Genomic DNA, 22,679 nt, shown 5'->3' with positions numbered 1-22,679 from the left:
AAGTAAACACATTAAAATGTCCCCAAATAGACCTGAGTGAGGAGAAAGAAACCAACAACATCAGCTTCACCTCCTTCCTGGCACAGAGGGGACCAACACCACACTCCCCCACATGAAGAACTCACATTGCTGACAACTTGTAATGACACCTCCCTTTTCTTCTTCAGGAGGACCATTAACACCAGAAAAGAATCAGGCACTAGAGAGCTTATTATATCTGTATCATTATCAGCAATGAGCCCTTATAATTAGATGATCTGGACTCTAAGTGCCTGTATGATCGTAATTGGCCTAATAATAATTCTTTCTGTGAGGCTGTTAGGACTTTTGCTGAAGCTAAACTAACACATCCCTGGCTCTGCGTGCTGGGGGTGTTTCTTTCACCCCCATAAGTGCAGGAGGTTTTTGGTTGGGTACCCCAGCCTTGAGGAACACAGGGCAGAGCTGATGATGGCTACAGCAGGTCCAGCTTTCTGTTTCAACACAACCCAGAAGGAATTCATTGCAAAATTTCTCTACCTCAGTCAGATATGAACCTATGAGGAGATAATTTGCCCTTGATTAAGAATCACCAGGAAATTAAGAAAAACAATAATTAACTAATAACGTAAAGCTCATTACCCAACAGAAACGTGCCCAAATCGCAGTCCTAAAGGCAGAAAGCAATTCCCAAGGAAAACTGTCATTAACCTGTTCTTCCTTCTCTTTGCAACAACGACAGCAAGGATAGAAATCCATCCACTTGCATGATACAGGCTCCAATTTGCAAGGAAGACAGCACAGGGCACTACCTACAACTCTGAAATCTGAACTGCCACAAGCTCAAGGTTTGATGAAAAGAAGAAAAAATAGCCCATAAAAAGCCATCTATCTGGCACACATAAATAACAGGGGCAATTAACTAGGTGGACCTTCTGTACATCTCAGCAGAAGACAGATTTAAAATGTCTATACTCCATGTGAAGGTATTTCTGGATAAAGCATTGCCACAGAAAACTGAAAATAAGAGCAGAAGCTTTATCATCTCAAGGTCAACGTAACTGTATGTTTACAAAAGTTTAAAAAGTGCCTCCCTCTCCTTCCCTGCAGCAAACTCAAAGAAACAAAGTACTCAGCAAGTGAGAACCATCGATGAGAGCCGTGAAACCCTTGCCCTCTCTTCCTGCAAAGACAAGGGAAGGAAAAGATAGAATCTTATTGTAAGAACTCCCAGCCCTGCAAACAAACCTCTCACCATCCTCAAGCACCACTGCTACAGCACTCCACAGTTAATAAGTATTTACGGACCCAGATTCTCTGCTTTTGCACAAGATTTTACTCTCTTGAGTTGAAACAGGTGTTTTTGTTGTCTTTAATTTAGCAGGAGCACCCTGTGAGTGACCTCCCTATTTTCCTGGCTCATTCAGAAAAGTCGTTGTATTTTTATTTTTGTCATCTGCACAATCTTTTTCTTTATCGAAAGTTTTATGGGCATTTTTAGCAAAGAACAGAGGAAAGCCTTTTCACAAATTTAGGTTAAAATTTCTTTATGTACTTCATTTCCTACAAATAGCTATAGAAACACAGAGGCAAATCATGACGTTTCCTTCTATCCTACCAAAACTTTGGCTGTTTTCTCCACAGGTTAGTTATCTCCCATAGAAATGCAGATGTTTTAGATACCTGTTCCCAGTCTTCACAACATCCCTTAAAGTAGGCTGGGCTCAAATTCTTACTTCTGCCTTAACATTCCCACATTCCTGCTTCAAGATTTTTTATCGAAACGCTGCAGTGCCTCTGGGCTGGGATAGGAAAAGAAAACAACAAAAAACCAGAAAGACACTTGTTTTTTTCTTCCACGTACTCTCCCTTTTTTTTGCAAAATTGCCACAGATGATGCTTAGGAAAGCTTTACAAAGGCAGCACTTTTTTCTCTCCACACATTTTGGATTTATTGTTGGAATTCTCTCTCTCTCTCAGCGCCACCAAAGTGACTCATCCTTCATGAAAGTCTTGAATCCATTCATCAAAATGTCATCCCCCAAAACTGTTTCTTGCCTGCTTGTTCAGGATGCCACTGCACAGTCACAGAGAGAATCAAAAAAGGCTCAGGGAATTCATCAAGTTACCAAGCTTGGACAGCTCCTGATCAGAATTATAGACTAGCTCTAACACAAATATACACACAGTAAAATGCCCTCCAGTTAGAGCAAAAAGCACAATTCAGCAGAATTTAAGTCAGATTTGAGATCTCTTAGAATGGGCTGCAATCCCCCTGGCCCCTTTCGTGTTGTCCTGCCTTAACACAGGCACAGAGATCAGCAAAGTCATAGATCACTCCCAGAACAAGGCAGGAAAACAGCTCAGTCTCATCACTCCAAATATTTCTTCTTTCAGGGTCATTTCCCATTTCACCACTCTGTAAAAGCAACACCAGAGCCTGGTTTGTGCTGCAAAACCTGCACCTGGAATTGGTAGGAGCTTCCCAAATTTTAAGGAAGCAGGTCCCCAGGTGAGCTGCTGGCACACACCTATAGCTCAATTGTTGATCCCACTGCCCAAATTTGTATTAAAGGAAATAACTTGCAGGAAAATCACTGCAGATGGAACTAAAGTAATAGATACTTAGTTTTAATAAATTGGGTAAAGTTCTGTAGTGTTTTCTTTTATCACAAAGTCTTATTAATGTATAACACTTGGCTGCATAAATTGAATGGAGTTATGCCTTGAACCTACACCTTCCACTGAGGTTTCAGCACTTTTTCCCCCTCTAAAATTTAAGAAGGATAATCAGATACTGGGTAAACATTTCCTTTGTGAAGAAAAAAATCTTTTATATCCACACAAAATATAAGGACTGCTTAAGTAATTTTTGCATAATTTAAAGTACCTCTTGTGTCGCAGACATCTTTTATGAAAAATCCTTTCCTTAGGATTTTTCCTCCTGAGAAGCTGGGAGGCCTCAGGAACAAAATTGATTGAGTAAACATTGATTATCTGCTGCTGTGGAATGCAACAGGTGCATCTGTGATTGGTCTCATGCGCTTGCTTCTAATTAATGGCCAATCACAACTGGCTCAGACAGAGTCTGAACCACAGACCTTTGTTATCATTCTTTCCTATTCTATTCTTAGCCAGCCTTCTGATGAAACCTTTTCTTCTATTCTTTTAGTATCGTTTTAATGTAATATATATTATAAAATAATAAATCAAGCCTTGTGAAACGTGGAGTCAGGGATGTTTCCTGGAGTCAGGAAACATCTCTTCCCTCATTCCAAGAACCCCTGTGAACACAGTCACACCTCTCGCACTAAAATATCAGTATTTAGCAGTGTTAAATAATCAAGCTTTCATCCAATCAGTAAAGAAGGTGAAGTTTTGATGAACAAATCCCCTGAAAACCTAGATTTGGATCTTTGTCTCCCCAGCAGAGATTCAGAGCCTCCCCTGGGACAGCACACACACACTCAGCTGCGTCTGACAGCAGCACGAGGTGAGTCTATTCATCAAACTCACACATACTGCAGCAGTGAGAGCTCCCAGAAGCTCTCCCTCATGAAACCAGAAAAAGCAGGCAATCAGGAAAAAGCAGGAGTCTGATCCAATCCCAGGCAGCAGCCTCACACCCTTGCAAGCAGATGCATTAGCAGAGCTGTGACTTGCTGTCTTCTTTCAAAATATGTTGTGGAACAAATCTCGAGTGCCTACAAGGAGGGCACATCACTCTGATGCTGCCAACTCTGCTCTGCCTGGGGCAGTATCACCGACAATAAATCATCCTGCTGGAATTCCTGCTGACCTCCAAGACACCAGCTGGTGCCCTGTGCTCAGCACATCTGCAATCTGTGACCTGATTCCTGCTCAGTGCCACTGCCTCCCCCACTTACAGCCTGGAAGAATTCTCCAGCCACTGACACATTACAGAAGAGCCTAATGACTCTGTTCTCCACCAGCAAATAGGATGTAACATTCAGAAAAAACTCAGTCATGATACTTTTTACATCCATTCCCATTTAAAATAGTTGATCCTTCCTCTCTTGTGCAGCTCCTCAGCTATTTCTGATCTGTCATAATGGCCCTCTGAATTGGGTTTGTGATGGGAAAGTCTTTCATTTGTGAACCTTAATACTGAAATTAATGGGAGAACCTGGGGTAAAAGTAATATTTTCTAAGAACTGGTGTTTCTAAGAACTGGTGTTTCTGGACCTGGCAATTTGGGAAGCCAGAGTTGGCAGCTTGGTTTTGCAGGCTCAGCCCAACAAGAATATGAAATGTAAGTTCTAATTACTACTGATTTTCATAGTTTTGCCTTTCACTCTTGAGGATCCTAAACATAGATAAATTATCAATTATACCTTCTTAGCACAGTCAAGGGATTGAAGAGCAAGAGTTTATAGGCCTCTCTCAGTTACTGTGATTGTAACTTCACCATTTTCCAGGGCATGAGGAGAAAAAATTTCATTCTAGAGCATGTTAGAGAAGTCATCAGAAGAACAAAACCCTCCATCAAAACACATCAGACTGTCCCAAAAAATATTCTGCTACTACACTTTCAGCCAATGGAAGGAAAAGCATCGCCTTTACCCTGTGTTCTCATCAATGTGATCTGATTAGTGCTGTTCGTCTGCTGACACGTAACCCAAATGCACAAACCAGTGATTTCTGGTGGCTCCAGGACTCCAACACAAACAGTAGTATTTTTTCCTTACCCAAAGCCTGTAATTCCAATAACAATCAATTCTGCAGTGTTGCAGTGGGGGGCTTTATTCTTGTCCAGGCACTGGGGCTGAGGAGCACACGTACTATCCATGGAACACGACTGCTCTGGGCTCAGGCAGTGGCAGCTCTCTGACAGTGCACACCAATTGCACCAAACAGTCAGAAGGGAAAGAGAAAAAGCCACTGCCACCAGCTGAAGCTGCAGGGGGGATTCATGTAAGGTGATCTAAATACCTGCCTGGATTTTGGCCAGTGCACAGCTGGAGCTTCAGCCCTCCCTCCTCTGCAAGCAGCCTGGGAACTGCAATTACCATGATGGTCAAGGCCTCAGGTTTATACCTCTGAGGCAGCAACTCCATCAGCACAATTATACTGCTCCAGTGCCAGCTCCAAGGAAAATGTGCCACCAGTCTCAGCACCACCATGTCCTGGAGCACATAAATGTTAATTAGCAGCCTTTTTTTAGAAATTATGAGATGCTCTAGTCCTGCACAGTGTGAGATTTGATGAGATTAGCACACTGGGTGGTACAGCTAATAAATCAGTTTACTGTACAACCTCATTTCTTTAATGAAGAGCAAATACCTGAGCCTCAGTAAAGCAAGAGTCCCAGGTGTACACTTGCTAAGCAAAGTGCTGGATTTAATTTTTTTTTTGCATTCCTCCAGAACAGGGAGCACTGACCTACTGCTCATCATTAGAGAACGCTCTCCTGTCAGGGGGTCAGCGCTAAGTGCAAACTTTGATGTCAGAATTAAAAAACATAGAAGAGATGAGTGGCAAGGCCATTATGGGAGAATAACTAGGATAGTTTTCATAAGGGAATAACTTTTAAAAGCTGACAAGAGCTGTCAAGGTGTCAGGCTTGGAGAAGAGCCAGCACAATTAACATACCCTAAGCTTCAATCTACTAGACGGGGAGAAAGCAGATTTTATTTTGGACAATTACAAGTTAATAAATGGAAGCGTCAGTTCCTCTGTAGAGCACCCATTAAAGCCTACTAAAGGTCAAAACCTCTTACAGTTCCTGTCATGGTAGGCAACACACTACCATTATTTTATATTTCAAGCAATTTTACTGTCAATGACAGCAGTTACAAATGTGCAAGAAAATATTTGCCTTAGCAGTATACCAGGCACTTTACTCCACAGAAATCATCTGTGCTCCCAGAAGTGACTAATATTTCAAGATTTTTTATTATGAGCTTGGTGGGGCTTATTTATTTATTTATTATTTTTTCCAAACTGCACGGGAGTGAATGAGAGCATGAAGAGCAGGATGCCAAGAGTGGGATCCCATTTCCTTACATCCTCCAGCCACACAAAATCCAGGGAGTGACAGGCACCTACCCAGGGCACTGCTCCCTCCCCAGCTGTCCGTGTTCCCCTTGCTCCAGTTCCCCATCAAATCCAGACCTGGCACAGCATGCACAGCCAGTTGTGTGAGGCTCATCCCAAGAGTCAACTGAGTTTGGAAATTGTTTCTGTTTGCTTTGATTCCACTTAAAAAACTAAAAAAAAAAAAAAAAAAAAAAAAAATCTAAAAAATTTAAAAATCAGGACAAGAACTGGGTTTGCTTCACCTGCAGAATTCCTCACCCTCTGCAGTGGACCAAGAAAAGAGAGAGCACTGCTTGAACCTTGTTATTCTCTGTTGCCTCATTAACAATAAATAACAGGCCAAGTATCTCCAGGTCAGATGGAGCTGGAGGGGTTTGCCAAGGAGCCCATCCTCTGTGTGCCCACCCATATGGGAGGGCACAGCAGCTCCTGTGGATCCCCAGCACTCCATGAGCAGCCAGTGGAGCTGCTCTCCGACTGGGACACACACACAGATTTTTACACTTGTCCCACACTCAGGCAATGAGAACCTTTCAGACCCAGCACCTTTTTAATGCACAGTATTTTCTCTACTGCTTAAGGAAAATGATACAACACTATTTTTGCCTCGTTGATCTTCCTGTTAATGGAGGCAGAGATGAGTCATTAGCTCCTCTGGCTTCCCTTTGTTCACAGCCAGGCAGGTGGGCAGAGCCAAAGCAAGATACCCGAGCAGTGCTTGCAAAGAAAATCTGCCACCTGCAGAGTCATTGGGGAAAAACTGGCTGTCATTTAAGACATTATCTAGCATTATTTAAGTCAAATAAACCCCCACATCATCATCACCATCATCATCTTAAACCATTTTAAGGCTGCCCAGGTCCCACCACTACAAATCCTAGTGCTCATGTAATAAAATGTAATGTAAAGCTTTTCATTGTAATGAAAGGTTTGATTGGACGTTCACTCCTCCTCACTCTGATTTTGTTTTTTTTTAATTTAGTTTAGGAAAAAAGCAAAAGGATCCTAAAATAGTCTCAGATATACAACATATTCCTTGAAGGAATTTTGGCATGGGATGGATGGACATCTGCTTCTGGCCTGACCTACTTTTAAGCATCTGAGCACAAAAAATCGCCCAGTAAATATTCCCTGTAGAGTACTTCTTTTAGCTATTAATCCCCCAGTGATTTCACCTGCCCCTCAGAGACATTTTTTTCCTCTTTGAGATCCCGGCTGAACTCAGTTATCCTGGGTCAGCACTTGCAGGTGCTGGTCACCAAGGAGTAACTCAGAGATGAGGTGTGAGCCTTGCAGGCAAAGCAGATGTGAGACAGGCTGAGACTCAAGTTCTCATTCAGTGAGCACATAAAGCTCTCACCCACACTAAAAAATTTACCTTAGATGATGTTTTTTAATGTATTTCTCATTATACAATCCATAATTTTTAACCAACCCTGTACATTAGGCCGGTGCCAAGGAAAGTGCACTAATTGGGTATTCCTTAGAAATGCAAAACTGTGGGCAGAAAGGAGGGAGGAGAACGAAGTAAACTGCATCAGCAGCGTGTGTTGTACTCTCATCTAAACAAAGGGGAAAAGAAGGATTCATTAGGCAAGAAATGAGTCTTGAAATGGCACAGAAGAAAAGCCTCCTGCTGGGGCTGAGAAGTGGCACTGCAAAGGGAGATGAGAGAGAAGGAGAGGTGGCAGCAGGCTCACGCTCACAGAACAGAAGAAAGAGAACCATTCCTGATAGCTTGAGGCTTACTTAGCAAAGACACTGAAAACTAAGGGTGACTTTGATAAGCACCATTTGAACGCTTCATTCCCTTTTTTTAGTTTTTTTCTATATTGTCCCTTTTGTGAGTGTTGAGAAAGTCTGCAATAATGATCCCTAACCTCCAGTACTGCTGTAACCCTTCTCTGCCACCCCATCTCTGGCAGTCTCTTGCTTTGCATCCAGCTCTCATTACAAGCAATTTGTAAGAAGCAGATATGTTGCTCTGTAGTTATAAATCATGTAGCACAATGAGATCCTGTACCAGATGTGGCATACAGATGACAGTGCAAGCAAGAACTTAACAATATTTAAAAAAATAAATTTAAAAATAGTTTAAAATAAAAAATTAAAAATCAGCATTTAAAAAGTTGGAGGCTTTTCATTACATAATTGTTTTCAATTTGGGTTGAATTTCAGGGCTGAAAAAGGGAAGGTGAGGGCTTACTTGTGCCCTCCCTTGTTATCATTATGTGTATCAGGACTGCACACCAAGACAACAGCAGTAAGTGCTATCAGAGAAGCCTGGCATTTAAAAGTAGTCACATTAATCATAGATGAACTTGAATTAATGTGATTTATAATTTATATTACAGTATACCATGGGTCTCTTGCCAGTTCTAATTTAAAATAAGATGCAACATACTGTTGGAACAGACAATCCAAGGAAAGAAGGATTTCTGCAAGAGGGAGGCATGCAGTGCTTGTATTTATATGGTCTTCTGAATGCTTTAATTTTTTGCTATTTTTATAATCATTCACCCAAAAGACACCCACACTTAAAATCCTGTGATGCCGAACCACTCCTCTGCCATACACGGAGACTTTGGAAGAAACTGAGAAATCCTTTACATAATCATCCTCAAGGATGTTTGTCAAGAGCAAGATTGGGTGAAACACAGAGGGAACCAGGAGGTATGTCTGGAAAAAGTGTATGGTATCCATGAGATGAAGGAAAAACCTCAGCCAATCCAAAATACAAACAGGACAAGGCAGGGCTACATTTCTAACTTTGCTTTTCATTGACTCTTGAAATGCTCTCCAAGCATGGCTACTGCCTGTCTGTCAGCAGGGGACAGAACAGACACTTGCTGCCCACATCATCTGTCCCTTCAAATGCTCACCTTATTTAAGCCTTTCTCATTTCATTCCTTTGCAGCATGAGGGTGGGGAAAGCTTAAACTCAGAAGCCACTCAGACCCTTCCTGTAGAGCTATAGCACTAATTGAAAATCCAAACTGAAAACAAGAGCCAACCAGCAGAGGACTCGCAGCATGGGGAGAAAGAGAAGAAAATGCAAGTTCATGTTGCCTCCATTGAGTGGCTTAGGTGTCGCAGACATCTTTGATGAAAAATCCTTTCTTTAGGATTTTTCCTCTTGAGAAGCTGAGAGGCCTCAGGAACAAAATGTAAACAATGATTATCTGCTGCTGTGGAATGCAACAGGAGGATCTGGGATTGGTCTCATGTGGTTGTTTCTAATTAATGGCCAATCACAGCTGGTCCAAGCCACAGGTTTTTGTTATCATTCTTTCTTTTACTATTCTTAGCTAGCTTTCTGATGAAATCCTTTCTTCTATTCTTTTAGTATAGTTTTAATATAATATAGATCATAAAATAATAAATCAAGCCTTCTGAAACATGGAGTCAGATCCTCATCTCTTCCCTCATCCTCAGACCCCAGTGAACACGGTCACACTTAGGAGCCTGAAGACATGACTGTTTCTAGTAATTAGGCATTCATTAGCAATTAGGCTCAGAGCCTTTCCTGACCAGCAGATGACCACGAGGAGCTCACCCTGGAGCTGCAGTAGCAGCAGGGCCGTGGCTGGTGGGCAGAGCTCTTCCCACTCCCACGCAGTTTGTTTGCCTTGTCACATCTCCTCACAAAAGGCAGCTCTGATTGCAACGCTCGGTTTCATCAACAGGTCAGAGCTACCACTAAAAAAAGAACAGGCTTTTTTTTGAGCTGAATGGAGGGTTGATTTTGCAAGGATCAGCAAAGACTGCAGTAGTTGCCCTAAGAATGACTGTGGTCTGTGCTGAAATGGTTGCTCAGTTCTTCCCAGAGAAGAACAAGCTCTCACATGGAAACCAACATGCACAAACTGCAGGGCATGAAGTGGAATACTGGCAGAGCTCCCAGAGGGGAAAAAGATAACCTGAAACTCCTAAATGGGCAACTACAAGGTGGCTTTTGCAGGATCAGGCACATAGTATTAACCACTGACATACACCACTTAATTGTTTTAGCAAATTAGATCCTCTTGTAAGAAATTGTTCACCTTGAGGGGTCAGAATTTAATATACTACAACAGAATTTAATGTATGAGCTTTTCCTTCCCTTTCTTTTTGATCACTCAACAGCTCAAAACCATGGAGTAACAAAATGCTTTTCATATTATTCATTACTTACAGCTAATCTACAATCTGCTTGATTGCTTTCAGGACAGCAGTGGAACTGCATCTAGAATTTCTGAACACGGCAGAAAAGGCATTCCGCTGATTGGTTTGAGTTTTGCAGCCATAGTGAAGTTTAATTAACTGTGGAACACTGACTCTGTTAAAGCATAAAGAGAAATAAAAAGCAGTATTTTTCTTGTAGGTAATTGCTTAGCTGATCTATTGCCTGATACAACTGAGTGTGTGATAGGTAAACCATCATCTGATCTCCATGCTTGTACAAGTTTTTAATCATTTCTCCCCATCAAAACACTGTATGTCAAAAGGTGCATTACAATCAGAATCATGAACTAAAAAACTGTATGTTTTCCTATCTTCAAGCCCTAATTATTGTATCCATTCTTATCTTATATGATGAACAAAAACCCAGTACTTTTGCAATAGTGCTGGCCAAAGAGCAGAAAACTGATTCTGATATGGTAAAGCAAAGTTTAAAAATTAGCCCCAAGTTTTTCTCACTTGTATGAAGTCATTTTCATGAACTGATTTAAAAAGACCAAGTTGGACTGAAATATATTAATAGAGTTTGAAATAAAAGGATGAACCCCACAGCAGTACAAACACGTGCCAGGGAAAGGAACATTCAGGATGTATGGAGCAACCAATGTTTCTTCCTGTCCCTCCCTCCTGCTTTGCATTTGTGCTGTAATTTTTTTCCCCTCGCTGAACTGACAATCTAGATTTGGAAAATAAATGAGCAATGTGCAGCCGAAAAAAAAAAAAACCTGTAAATTTTTTTGCATGAGAATTTAATGTTAGTGATTTATTGGGTTATCGGGCTGATCTGGATATTGAAAAGGACAGAAATGAGAAGGCTGCAATAATTCAAAACCAGAAAAAAAATAAAGAACTGAGGATAAATACTAAGTTTCTTATTTTGCCACTGAGTAAGGCTCCTCCTGGAGTAAAAAACAGGCTCCTGATGGAATCAGTAGTGTCAGTGCATGGGGTTAATATTCTGTTTGCAGGCTATTAGTGGGACAGATGGGGTATCTACTCCTCTGCTGTAATTGTGTTTGCTCTAAAAACACTTCTTCAGAAAAAAAAAAATAAGTCAATTAGTTAATCAAACATTATTACAGAATCAAATTTCCCAAACATGAAAACAGAAGAAGTTACACAGTATTCTTTTCTGTTCTAATTACTGTGTCAGGGACATCGTGATATGTCTTTTTTTTTTTTTCTGGTAATGAGAAAACAGAACACTCATTGGCAACAAAATTGGATTTTGCCGGATTAATACTTTATTCAAAAATATCCTCATCTAACCCATCAGTACAAGTTTGGAGGTAAAGAATGCCTAACTACTCTGTTACACTGATACCCATCAAGAAGCCAATGCTGGAATTAAATTTTATAGGTAAAATAAAAACAAAAAATTCTTTTATCCAGGAAAGAGTGTGTGAAGTTTCTCTCTAAATATGCTGAAATATTCATGAAGAACAGAACTTAACTATTTAATTTTAAAATGCATTCTGTAAAGTGGAATAAAGAGTCCCGCTGTGCGCTCTGGACACATCCCACATCCCAGAGGAGTGGGATCTTCAATTTCCTCATGGCCCAGAGGGCTCCTGTCATGTTGGCACTTCTGCCTTTCCCTTCACACTAACAGCAGAAGGCTTTTTGTTTGTTTTCATTATTTAAAGGAGTTGAAAAAGGCAGCATAAGTCTATCACAAAGCTCAGCTCCAGTGCTCCCAGCAGTGCTGAGCTATAATTAATAGACCTGGTGGTGACCATTATTAGCATTAATGCCAGCACAAGTGCTTAAAACTTAAAAGAAAGCTTTTCACTTTAAAAAAAAAAACTCAAAAACCCCAAAGAACCACCAATCCAGCCACTAAAGATCCATCTTAATGAACAAAAAAAAAATAAAAATCAAACCAATAGAGTGATAGAGCAGAGTGTATGAGGGGCGCTCATTTCATGGCTGTATGTGCATTACAAAAACATCTATGTATAGGAATGCACAGCTGAACATTTGTTTGTGTTCCCTTAATATTTAGAAAGGCTACAAAGATGAGTATGTTTTCCTGAGTGGGGGGAAAATAAAGAAATACAGGGAGACATGCCAAGTTACATTCTGGGAAAGCAATAACACTAAGGAAGGAGTACACAGGATCGATTCAAACACAGAATGTTTGAATTTCTTCTATGCTTGGATAGTTATGACTGCCTGCCCACAAGGACACACCAAGATGCAGCTCTCTAACATGAAAAACATGATAAAGTAAGGGAAGGAATATAAAATTTCTTCATTCCAGAAAATTCAGCTGCCAGGAATGAAAACAAATGGCACTGCAAGTGCCTCCCTGCCAGGGTCATGCTCTCTGGGACTGCACCTGCATCCTGCTGCCCTTCCCTCAGTGTCCCTGCAGAAATGCAGCCACCCCTCAGCCATGCAAGGCACTTCCCTGATCCAAGAGCAGCAGGGTTATTGCAGGAAATCTCTTATTAGTGAACATTAGCCTGAAATCTGGCACACAACACCTTGCTTTTTCTTTTTGCTCATGAAGCAAACCTACAAGAAATTCTTGAAACTCTTCAGCTTTTATCCTGCGCTACACCAAAGCTCTGGGCATAGTGCTCTAGAAGACAACAGGGTGTTTTGAGAATTGTTATTTCCACATTTCAGAAATTGCATACAACACGTTGCCTCTGGCTCAGCCCAATTCCAAAAGCCCCAGGGAGAGCTAACCTGCACAAAGCAGGCCTGAGGAAACACAGCATCAAATACTGCTGGCTCTCAGTGAGGAGCTCATCTCCATTCCTGTATCACTCTCAGTGCTTGGCCGTTCCCTGCACACAGACACAAACTCCTGGGCTGTGCCAGGAGCTGCAGATCACTGCAGTGCCCCCTCTGCAGGTGCCAGCCAAGGAAAAGAGATGGGGATTTTCTCTTTCACAGGGAATAACACTGCACTGAGAGCTTTTAAAAAGAGCTGTAATGATGACTGCAAGGATTCCTTGCTTTGTTTTCAAACTGCAAGCTCAAACAACTGCTAACATCCAATTATCTTTGCTGGGAATAGGGGCATCCCAAATGTGCTATATTGCTTTTAATTTATACCTTGCATGCCTTGTAACTCATAGGAGGTGCAGGTTTAGTAAAAGTATGGGGTTATATTATTGTTATGTCTAATCACAACTTTCCACTTCCAAACTTCTTGTTCTCCATCCATATTCCACAAAATATTTATTCAAACACATGAAAATTATTCAAGTTTGGACTTTTGACTGACTATAGATTGAAATTCTCTACTGTGAATAAAGATTATCTCCAGCTTATTTGGCACTGATGCCAAAAAATGTGCGAAAAAAAAGATGTAAAGAGAGGAGAAAAATGTGGACAGGAGAAATCTGTGTCTGGAATAGGGAAAGGGGACAAGTACTAATTTAGTCTTCCTGCATAATTTGTGCATTATTCCCTGTGTACAATTTTAAATACATTTGTAGAGCACAGTGATCATTTTCACCCCGAGAGAAACAGTTTGAGAAATGACCTAAGGTTCTGTGGGGAAAAATTCCTGCTTATAATTTACTTAATTGATTGTATTTTCATCTGTAGATGCAAATACATTAGGGCTATTTATTTTCCATCACAGCTTTTGCTGTTATTGTTGTTGTTTGGTATTTGCAGGAGCCCTCCTGGGAGGGCAGAGAACACCAAGCTTGGGTGTGCTGCCGTGGTGTTGGGTGATTAATCAGAAGTTCTGGGATGGAGACTTTGAAACCCCCTTTGTTCCTGTAGTGACAAAAGCCTCTGGAGGAATGGCTGGCACAGGGGACTGAGCTGTGTGGCACACATTTCTTGCCCAGGACAGCACAGGTCACCAAGCCCAAGCAGCTGTGGCAGGGAGGTCGCTCAGAGCCTCAGGGTTTAATGCTCAGCTGCATTTATCAAACCCTCAGTGTCTCAATGCAGGGGTTTTCAGCACTTCAGAACTCCTTCCAGAGATGGAGGAGATGCTGAAGAGAGCCATACACATCTGCCCTGGCATGGGTCTCAAATCCCACATTCTGTGGGTTTAGGCTATCAAACAGCAATCCCTCATTACTACAGTGAATGATAGCAGCTCTGCCTTAGTTACTGATCACTCTGTATTGAGCTCAGAACGTTGCTGCTTTCATAGACATCACCATTTTATTTTGCTAGGGGTGTTTTTTCTTTGTCTGATCCTTCAAAGCAAAGCAGAGAGTTCATTTTTCTCTATTACCACTGACTGCTTGCAAGTTGCTGCTGCTGGAGTGTTTCATAAAGGCTGCAGATGTGCTCTCCAAACAATACTGTAAAAGCTCAGGACAGGAAAGCACTAACAGAGGCAGTGGGGCTCTTGAGACACTAAACCCCTTCAGGTCCTAGGAAATAAAATTGCCTTTGCCTGAGCTCTGTTCTTTCTTTCTGGGCTGCTCAGAAGGTGCTCATGCTACCTCAGAGTGGGTGTTCAGAAGCTGTTAAGACACAACAAGTAAAAACACAACCAACAGTGACAGCACAAGGCTTCGCAACCAATGGAAGAAACCCACATAACAAATCTCCTGGTTTAAATCCTGCAAATTTTGTGTGCTAGCAACATTTGACTGGATGGAAAGAATGTCTTCTACAATAGAATTGAGGTACAGAAGCTGTTAGGAACATGTTCTCTGCCAAACCCTCCCATGGCCAGGATGGTGTGAGAACAGACTGCACAATTAGGATTAAATATGGCTTTTCTGAAAAGCTGGGGTGAGCTCAGGTTTAGGCAGAGCTTTCATCCATTTCATCACACAAAAACCACTCTTGGGTTGCTGGGATCACTGAAACCAAAGTGGCTGCACAACTGTCCTCGGGTACTGGGAAACTCTTTGTACTACAGTACCTCCCTTACCTGTCCATTATTGCAGAAAGGTGTGATAGAAGAGAAAAAGGAAAGAAAAAATAGGAAGCAGAATCCAAAGGCAGATTTCTAGTTCCTGTCACCTCTGCTAAACTGCTGGAAAACTTCTGCCATTGGGTGTAGGCAGTCTCAGGACAAAATCAGAGCATTGAACAGTAGCACCTGCACATGTCTCCAGCAGGCTTACTAAAACTGCCCCAAAAAAAGCATTTGGTGTGAAGTTCTTGAAAACAGAGCTAATCAGAGTGAGCCTGAGCTGCAGCATATGCTTTTACACCTAAAATATGGGAAGAGGAATCTTTTTTCTTTATAGCACTAATAAAAACCACCACAAAAAATATATTCCAGGAGAATTCACCTCAACATTTTATCTCAGGAATCCAAGGTTTTATTTGCCAGTAACATCAGTTAAAATCTTTGGGCAGACAAGCATCCATACAATTTTTTCTGCTTGAAAACTGCATTTTTTTTATTTCCTAGCAGGGATATTAGACTAGAGAATGTTGAACAGAGGAAGGGGATGGCTTCCTGTGTTTTACCAAACACATCCACAGAGCCACATGCAAAGACAGACACACAGACTCCCTGCAGGAAAGATGGAGAGGCGGGATCTGCCAGGCTCCATCAGGGGCTGGTGCAGTGCCCACCCTCTCCTGCCCAAAGCCACGAGAAAACCAGAATTTCAATGTGAAACACTGGAAAAAATAAAACTGTTCAATCTCTGTTCAAAACACTGTTCAATCTCACACCTGACCTCAGCTTCAAAATCAATTTTTCATCAATACTGAATGGAGGAACAAGGACTGCAGCCTGCAGGTTCTCATTATTTCAAAGTGCTTCACAGCACTAAAAAAATTAATAAATATAAATCCTAAGTGAGGTCAAGTGGGGAAAACTCTGCCCATAACTTCTCTTTTCCTGCCATCCATCAATGACCTGCTGCTGTGTGAATATAACACGTGAAGCATCAATTCCAGCTGTACTTTAACTAAAACTCACAATAAACAGCTACAGGATGCAATGAAGCTAATTTCTCATCTAATATATGTATCTTTCCCTCCAGCTTCTCACAGATTGCTGTTGCTGCTGAGGTCCACATCTTCACAGCTCTCCAAACTAAATCTAACACTCACATTGACAGTGTAAATTATGGGCTAAATAAAAACAACAGTGAGAGAGAGAGAAAAAAGTTTCAAGGACTGGTGCTAAAGAAAAGCAAATCATTATTCTATATAATACAGATATAAAACATATAGTCTGCTCACCCTGAGCAGAAGAACAGGAAAAAGGGAGATTCAATTAGAATAGAAGCAATCAATCCAGACACACTGCCATAGGATTTCACCAGATTTAAAAAAAACAAGAGAAAAGGTACAGAATAATTACCAGCTGAGTGGCCTATGTAGGAATTTTCTGTAGAGTTATTACATATCTTTACACTATCATTACACATCACTCCAGGGGAGTCAAGCTGCCTTGTCTTTCCTTTTGAATTAAATAGATTTAACCCCTCTGCAGATCAGAATGTTGCCCTGGGATGCATTGCCTCTCTCATTCTGTGGAAGCACTGCTTTTATCTCACCAAAGAGAGACACACAGCTTGGAGGTGAAGTGATACAATGTGGTGACAGAAACATAAATACTGATGCTTTAGAGCTAACACACAGAAACCTTTCATTGACACACTTGGTTTTAATACAGTGCATTGAAATAAAATCATAGCTCATTTCTGAACTGTACCTGCACTAATTTAAGTAGTCATGGCCCATTTCAGAACTGTATCTGCACTAAAAAGAAAGTTTACCAAAGAGCATGTCAAGTTTCTTATGCACATCTGTTACAACAAATATTTCCCCAGTAAGTCACATTGGAAGTATACCACAGCATTTACCTGAAAAATTAAACTGGTAAGAGGGAAACTGTACATTTACAATTCTAATCATATTATTCACTGTTATTCACCATTCCCTGCTCCTCTTCAATATTAAACTGTTCAAATTTCTTTTTCTTCCCACCTCAGAATTTTTTGACTGTAAAATCTCCACGGTAAGATTTGTTTCTGAGAAAACAGTGTATTTTGCTTTCCAGAATCTGCAATTGTAATCAAATATGATTTCCCAGCCTGTATGAAGGACATTTTATTTCATTATTCCTAAGCTGAAGCAGTGAGCAGATTTCCCTTACCTGCTTGTGAGCATGATCATAAGAGTTGATGTGATTGTCAAACTCCTGGTGTTTATAGTACTGCTTGTCACAGAGTTCACAGTAGAAGTTGGCTTTCAGATCTTCCAGAGCTTTTGCTATCGTGTTTTTCTTTTCAGCATAATCCTGGAGGGGGGCAGGAAAAAGTAATTTTAGTTTTGCCTTTGATGCTGCCAATGGATTTTGGGCTCTGCAGTTAATCATATTTGTAAACATTTACACACCTCTGTAACTAAAAGCCTTCCCATATTTGCTGTGTTACACTGCACATATTTACTGGATCTGCTGTGAGGATGAACATTTGCACACTTCAGTTTGCTATAGAGTTGCCAGCTCCCCTTCAGGGCTCTGTCAGAGGCCTGAAGGATTTCCCTGGGTTCTATTTAAATACAAATATTTATCATGCTGAAGGCTGTTTTCAAGTTCATTTTGATCCAAGCCTCACTCCTCAGTAATTTACCCAATAAGCATGAAGATAGAAATGGCAATAATTTAGTTATAAGGTTTTTACAAGAAAGTTTAGCTTACTAAAACAAAAATAATAAAAGAAACCCAACAAAATTCAAGAAATTACTAGGTCCTTCTTGAATGCCTGTAGATATGAAACATGAGGAACACTTTCACAGCTGAGATGTAATTAATATCTTCATCCCTTTGTGTTTGCCATCCCATATCAAGACACACACACACACACTTCTGTTTACCATACATCAGCCAATGCACCACATACAACTCTGCTTACCATTTATGAGAAAATTACATACAAGGCTTTTTAATTCCCTAAATGCATTGGTGGTAATGGGGGCCTGTTGTGAAAGAGCATGGAAATGGTCTGTCATGTCAGATTAGTGTAATACCAGCTGAACACTGAGCATGTGTAACCTCAGTGTCATGATGGAATCTCAGGCCAAAATCCCAAACAGGTCAAACACTGTTTAACAGAATAACCCCCTTGGATTTGTTTCTCAGAGTTTCTTCACTGTGAATTCTTTGGTTCAGGTAGATATTGTAACACCTACTTTACAATCTTGTAATCAGAACATCCAAAATTGAGTTATTTGGGGAAAAAGACTGTATTTGGTTGCAGTATTCACAGCTGACGACTCATATACTTCCAATGTATTTTGGGGACTTTGAAATGGAAAATTTATGTTTATCAGATTAGAATATTTTTATAACAATGCTGTTTATTCGAGAGAGAGAGGAACAGTAGTCATAAAATTAAAATTATATCCAGAAAGTACTTATTATTTAAAGTAGCACTTTAACTATAATTCAGCATGATTGGACTGCTAGCAAACACTGTTGATTCATACCCAAACTGAAATACTCCCTCACCAAAATTTTGTCCATTAATAGAATTGCGCAAGTCACTTCAGAGTGGTGTTTTGAATATTGGCTGACACATGACAAATTCACACATTCCTAACACTTTTCTACAGTGGTGTTTCACAAAATCTGCTCCATTTAAACCCAAACTGAGTTAGCATTTTATTTCAAGAAACAGCAATACTTTACTCACTTGAAAATACCATTTATGCGCTATGGAAATTTCACCTGGAAACTCTGTATTTAGCTCTTGGTATCAACTAGCAAAAAATACAGGTTTTCTACCACTTCAGGTATTACCAGGATGCTATGTATGAAAAGCAGTGGAAACAGCATGGAGACCCTAAGGAGATAACACTTCCTTGAAACACTTTAAAAGTAATTCTTGCAGTCTACAAAGGGAGGACATCTGCATTCGTGGGAATTATCAGAACTCTTGAATACTACATCATATATATATATATATATATGTATATGGAGAGTCAATGTGATGGATCCTAAGTCAAGAACATTGAATTGAAGAATAATTTTTCATCAAGATCTTACATCATGCTGTTGGTTAACCCTCAAGCAAGCTTTTGTAAGACTTACTAACGTTGTGAAATACCTTGAATAAAGTTATGTAACTTCACTGGTGATGTCCTTGACTTAAAGCACCATTTTTGAAAAAAAATATACTTTTTTCATAGCAAAACCTAACCTGAATGCAATTACATTTGGCATGCCAATGCATATTAATGAGGCTGGGATAGTGCAAATCCATGGAAAACTTTACTGCAAAGGATCTTGGGGTTTCTATCACTAAATTCCTTCAGCTGGGGTTTTTTTTTTGGGCACAGGGTTAATTTACATTACAATAGTACATCAAATTTCCAAAGGTAAGTGAAGAATGGCAACAGACCTAAATTAAATGCAAGTAGATGGAGTGGAACACAATAATGGGGCTCAATCATGCATGGAAAAGGGACTTCTAAATGACAAGAACCAGAAGTACCTGACCTTGGGAACATATGAATGGCTGTATTGGCTCAACATTTTAAATCTGCGCAAGATTTTGATCTGTACAACCAAGGAAAGTGACTCTCAGCATCACTCCCTTTGCTCTGCACCTGCATTCTGCTGGTTTCAGCTGTTGCATATTGGAAAAGGTCATCAACACTTAGCTCTTATTCCCTTTGACTGGGTCATTGTTAAGTACATGGAGCCCTAGCACACCTTCTCTCAGGTATTGCTCCCTGAAGGACTTAGTTCTGCTTTACTCGTGAATTCCTTACACTTCATCACCTCTGCTTATTCTTTCCACAGTCTCCAAAAGATCCAAGAATATGCTACACACAGCGCCATGCACTAATCCTCTCTTAGTCTCTGTTTTCTACTCTCTCCCTTTCAGATTTTTTTTAAAATCATGACACAGCACTAAACACGTTTATACAACTCCTTTATCATCCACATCCTTTGCTGCTGTATAATATTTTGCTGGCAGATGTTCCTATGCAGCTACTAAACTTCATCCAATTTTAAATTTCCCCATTTCTCCAGGGGCAGAAAGACAAAGCTCAAGGCTTCAGCCTGTTACATTTCACACGCACACACACAAAAACCCCCTTAAGAACACCCTTGAAGGATGGTGTTCAGGAGATTCTCTGTCACTGGGATCCCCTGGGCCAGGCTGGGACTGAGCCCACTGCTCCTGCTGCTGGCAGTGAGCAAAGCCCAGAGTCACTGGGAGTGGGGAAGGTCTGGTTTCAAGGATGGGCATGATGCCTTGTGCAGGCTGACCTAGAACTGAGACTAGGCAGAGTTAAAGAATAGAGTAGGGATTTATTAAAAGGCCTCAATGGATCCACCTTGGGCAGCCCAAGAGCTCAGCCAGGGCTGCACCCAAGATGGACCCAAGACAGTCACAAAATGGACACCTGGTCATAGGGTCTCTCACTTTTATAAGTTCTGGTCTATCTCCATATTAAGATTTAATTGCCCAATTCCAGTTTTAGGTTATGAAGTCCCATCCTGCTTGTTTTTATCTCTTCAGTTCCCATTGTTTATGCTCTCAGGCCTGAGATTTGGGTCATTTGTCCTTGGTCCCCAGCTGGAGAAGGAATTGTTTTGTCTCCCTGCTCTGTGAATAGAGCTCACCATCCCCTAATATGGAGCTCAGAACTACACACTAAAGCAGCACAGAATATGAAAATATAAAAGCTAAAACCTGAGGCATCAAGCAGAAGCTGGAAACAGGAGAATAGAGGCTGCTGCTCTTTGACTGCCAGGCTGTTCCTGTCCATTTTGCAAGGAGTGCTGCCTTGGCAGAGGAGGCTTTCCCTGTCCCTGCTCATATTGATGAGGGATAACTGTCCAAAAAGTGACAGGAACAAATTACAGTCCCTGGACCTTGAGAGCAGCAGGCAATGGACTGCAGACAGAAACAACCTGGAAACTTACTGGAGAGGAATATTCCTGGAGTAAAGTAGCAGCCAAAAATCTCAAACTGGTTAGATATGATCAAGCTTAGTTTCATTTTCATCAAGATTTGCAAACTGTCCTGAAAGTTTTAAAAGAATTCTGAATTTCGATTCAGCCTGGTAATAAAACTCAGAACTGAGTGTCACTTAGTTTCATTATTTTTTTCCTGAAAGGCTTATTATCTGAAAGCCTACAGCTATAATTCACTGTAGCTATTTTTCATAATTTATATGAAAGATCTCTAATAAGTGATCCCATCTATCAGCTAGCTTTATTTCTCTAAATCCATCTTCTCCATCCTCCAAAGCCTTAAGCCTATGCAAATGCCACTGCAAACATCTGATAAATTGGATTAAAAGCAGGCTTTATTCACAGAGGGGCTGTCACAAACCAGACTGGACTTTGTGCTCCCATTACAGGAGAGAGAAAGAAAGAAAGAATGCTACAGGAGTGCTGAACTCTACACAGATAACTTTGGAGAGCTCACTGGATGCCTCAGCCATGGGGATATTTTTATGGAGTGCACTTCAGGCTCACACTTTACTATCTGCAGAAAGGTCAGCTAGACACAAAAAAAGGGAAGAATGTGAAATTATAATACGTTATCTATTCCATGGTGATTACTAGTGTGAATATTCTTACTTTACAATAAATGTGAGCTCCTTTTATTGCAGTAGGCTGTTCTGCATTTACTGTAGACTTAAAAGGGTCAGGCCTGCAGTCAGTGCAAAGCAAAATGTATTATAGAAATAAAGCCCTTCTTCAGGATAATTTACTGGTATAGTCATCCCAGAGAGGATTAGGCTGCTCTGGTCTGATCCTCTGGATTAGAGCCCATTACACCTGACAGATGTTCCAGTGTAACCTTGTTTCACAAAAAATACTTTAAGCATTTTTTCCTGTTACAATAACTAAACAAAAGAGCAAAATTGTTGTTTAGACATTTCCAAAAAAAAACCAAAAAAACCCAACAAACTGATACTCTTGATTTGATAAAACTCTGCATTAGCTATATTTACATAAAAAACCCTAAAAATATATTGTTACAAAAAAAAAATCAGCCACAATTTAAGAGCACACTTTCCTATAGTTAATTAACTGTGACATCCATGAGCACAATTAACAAAAGATTCCTTAATTTATGGTAGATTTACTTAGTATTATAAAGACAGCAGATTTTGTGGAATAAAAGGTACAACTTACTAACATCTCCTCTACTATCAATCTTGGTATTACTTGGTATATAGAATTTTTTTAATATCTTTGCATAGCACTTTCTTTCCTCATGTAAGCACTCTATCCATCACCCACTGACGTACTTGAAGGAATAAATAAAAAATTAGAGTACATTAATAATATTAGTACAGTCTAGTAACAAATCTAATTATTTATAAGGTTCTTGTCCTTATCAAGGCAGGGAGACCAAAGCAAAATGCAGTTAGAGACATGGATCAAATTATTCATTGATCCTGACAAATTCATCTCCAAGCAGTGCAGAGGGAGTTTCAGGAAGGAGACTGACAGCTGTCTGGGAAAATAATTAGCATGAAAA

General features: G+C 40.5%; 1 protein-coding gene across 1 annotated transcript in view; it reads right to left on the bottom strand.

The window, feature by feature from the left end:
- Positions 1-22,679, bottom strand: part of ZNF804A (zinc finger protein 804A) — a 146,154-nt gene that overhangs the window by 16,659 nt on the left and 106,816 nt on the right. Inside the window, exon 2 of the mRNA XM_058028255.1 lies at positions 17,321-17,464. Coding sequence (XP_057884238.1) covers positions 17,321-17,464 — 144 coding nt within the window. The remainder of the gene's footprint in view (positions 1-17,320; positions 17,465-22,679) is intronic.

Source organism: Melospiza georgiana, chromosome 7 (assembly GCF_028018845.1).
Source record: "Melospiza georgiana isolate bMelGeo1 chromosome 7, bMelGeo1.pri, whole genome shotgun sequence".
Taxonomy (NCBI): domain Eukaryota; kingdom Metazoa; phylum Chordata; class Aves; order Passeriformes; family Passerellidae; genus Melospiza; species Melospiza georgiana.
The sequence above is the reverse complement of the archived record's forward strand: the minus strand, read 5'-3'. Positions and strand labels throughout refer to the sequence as shown.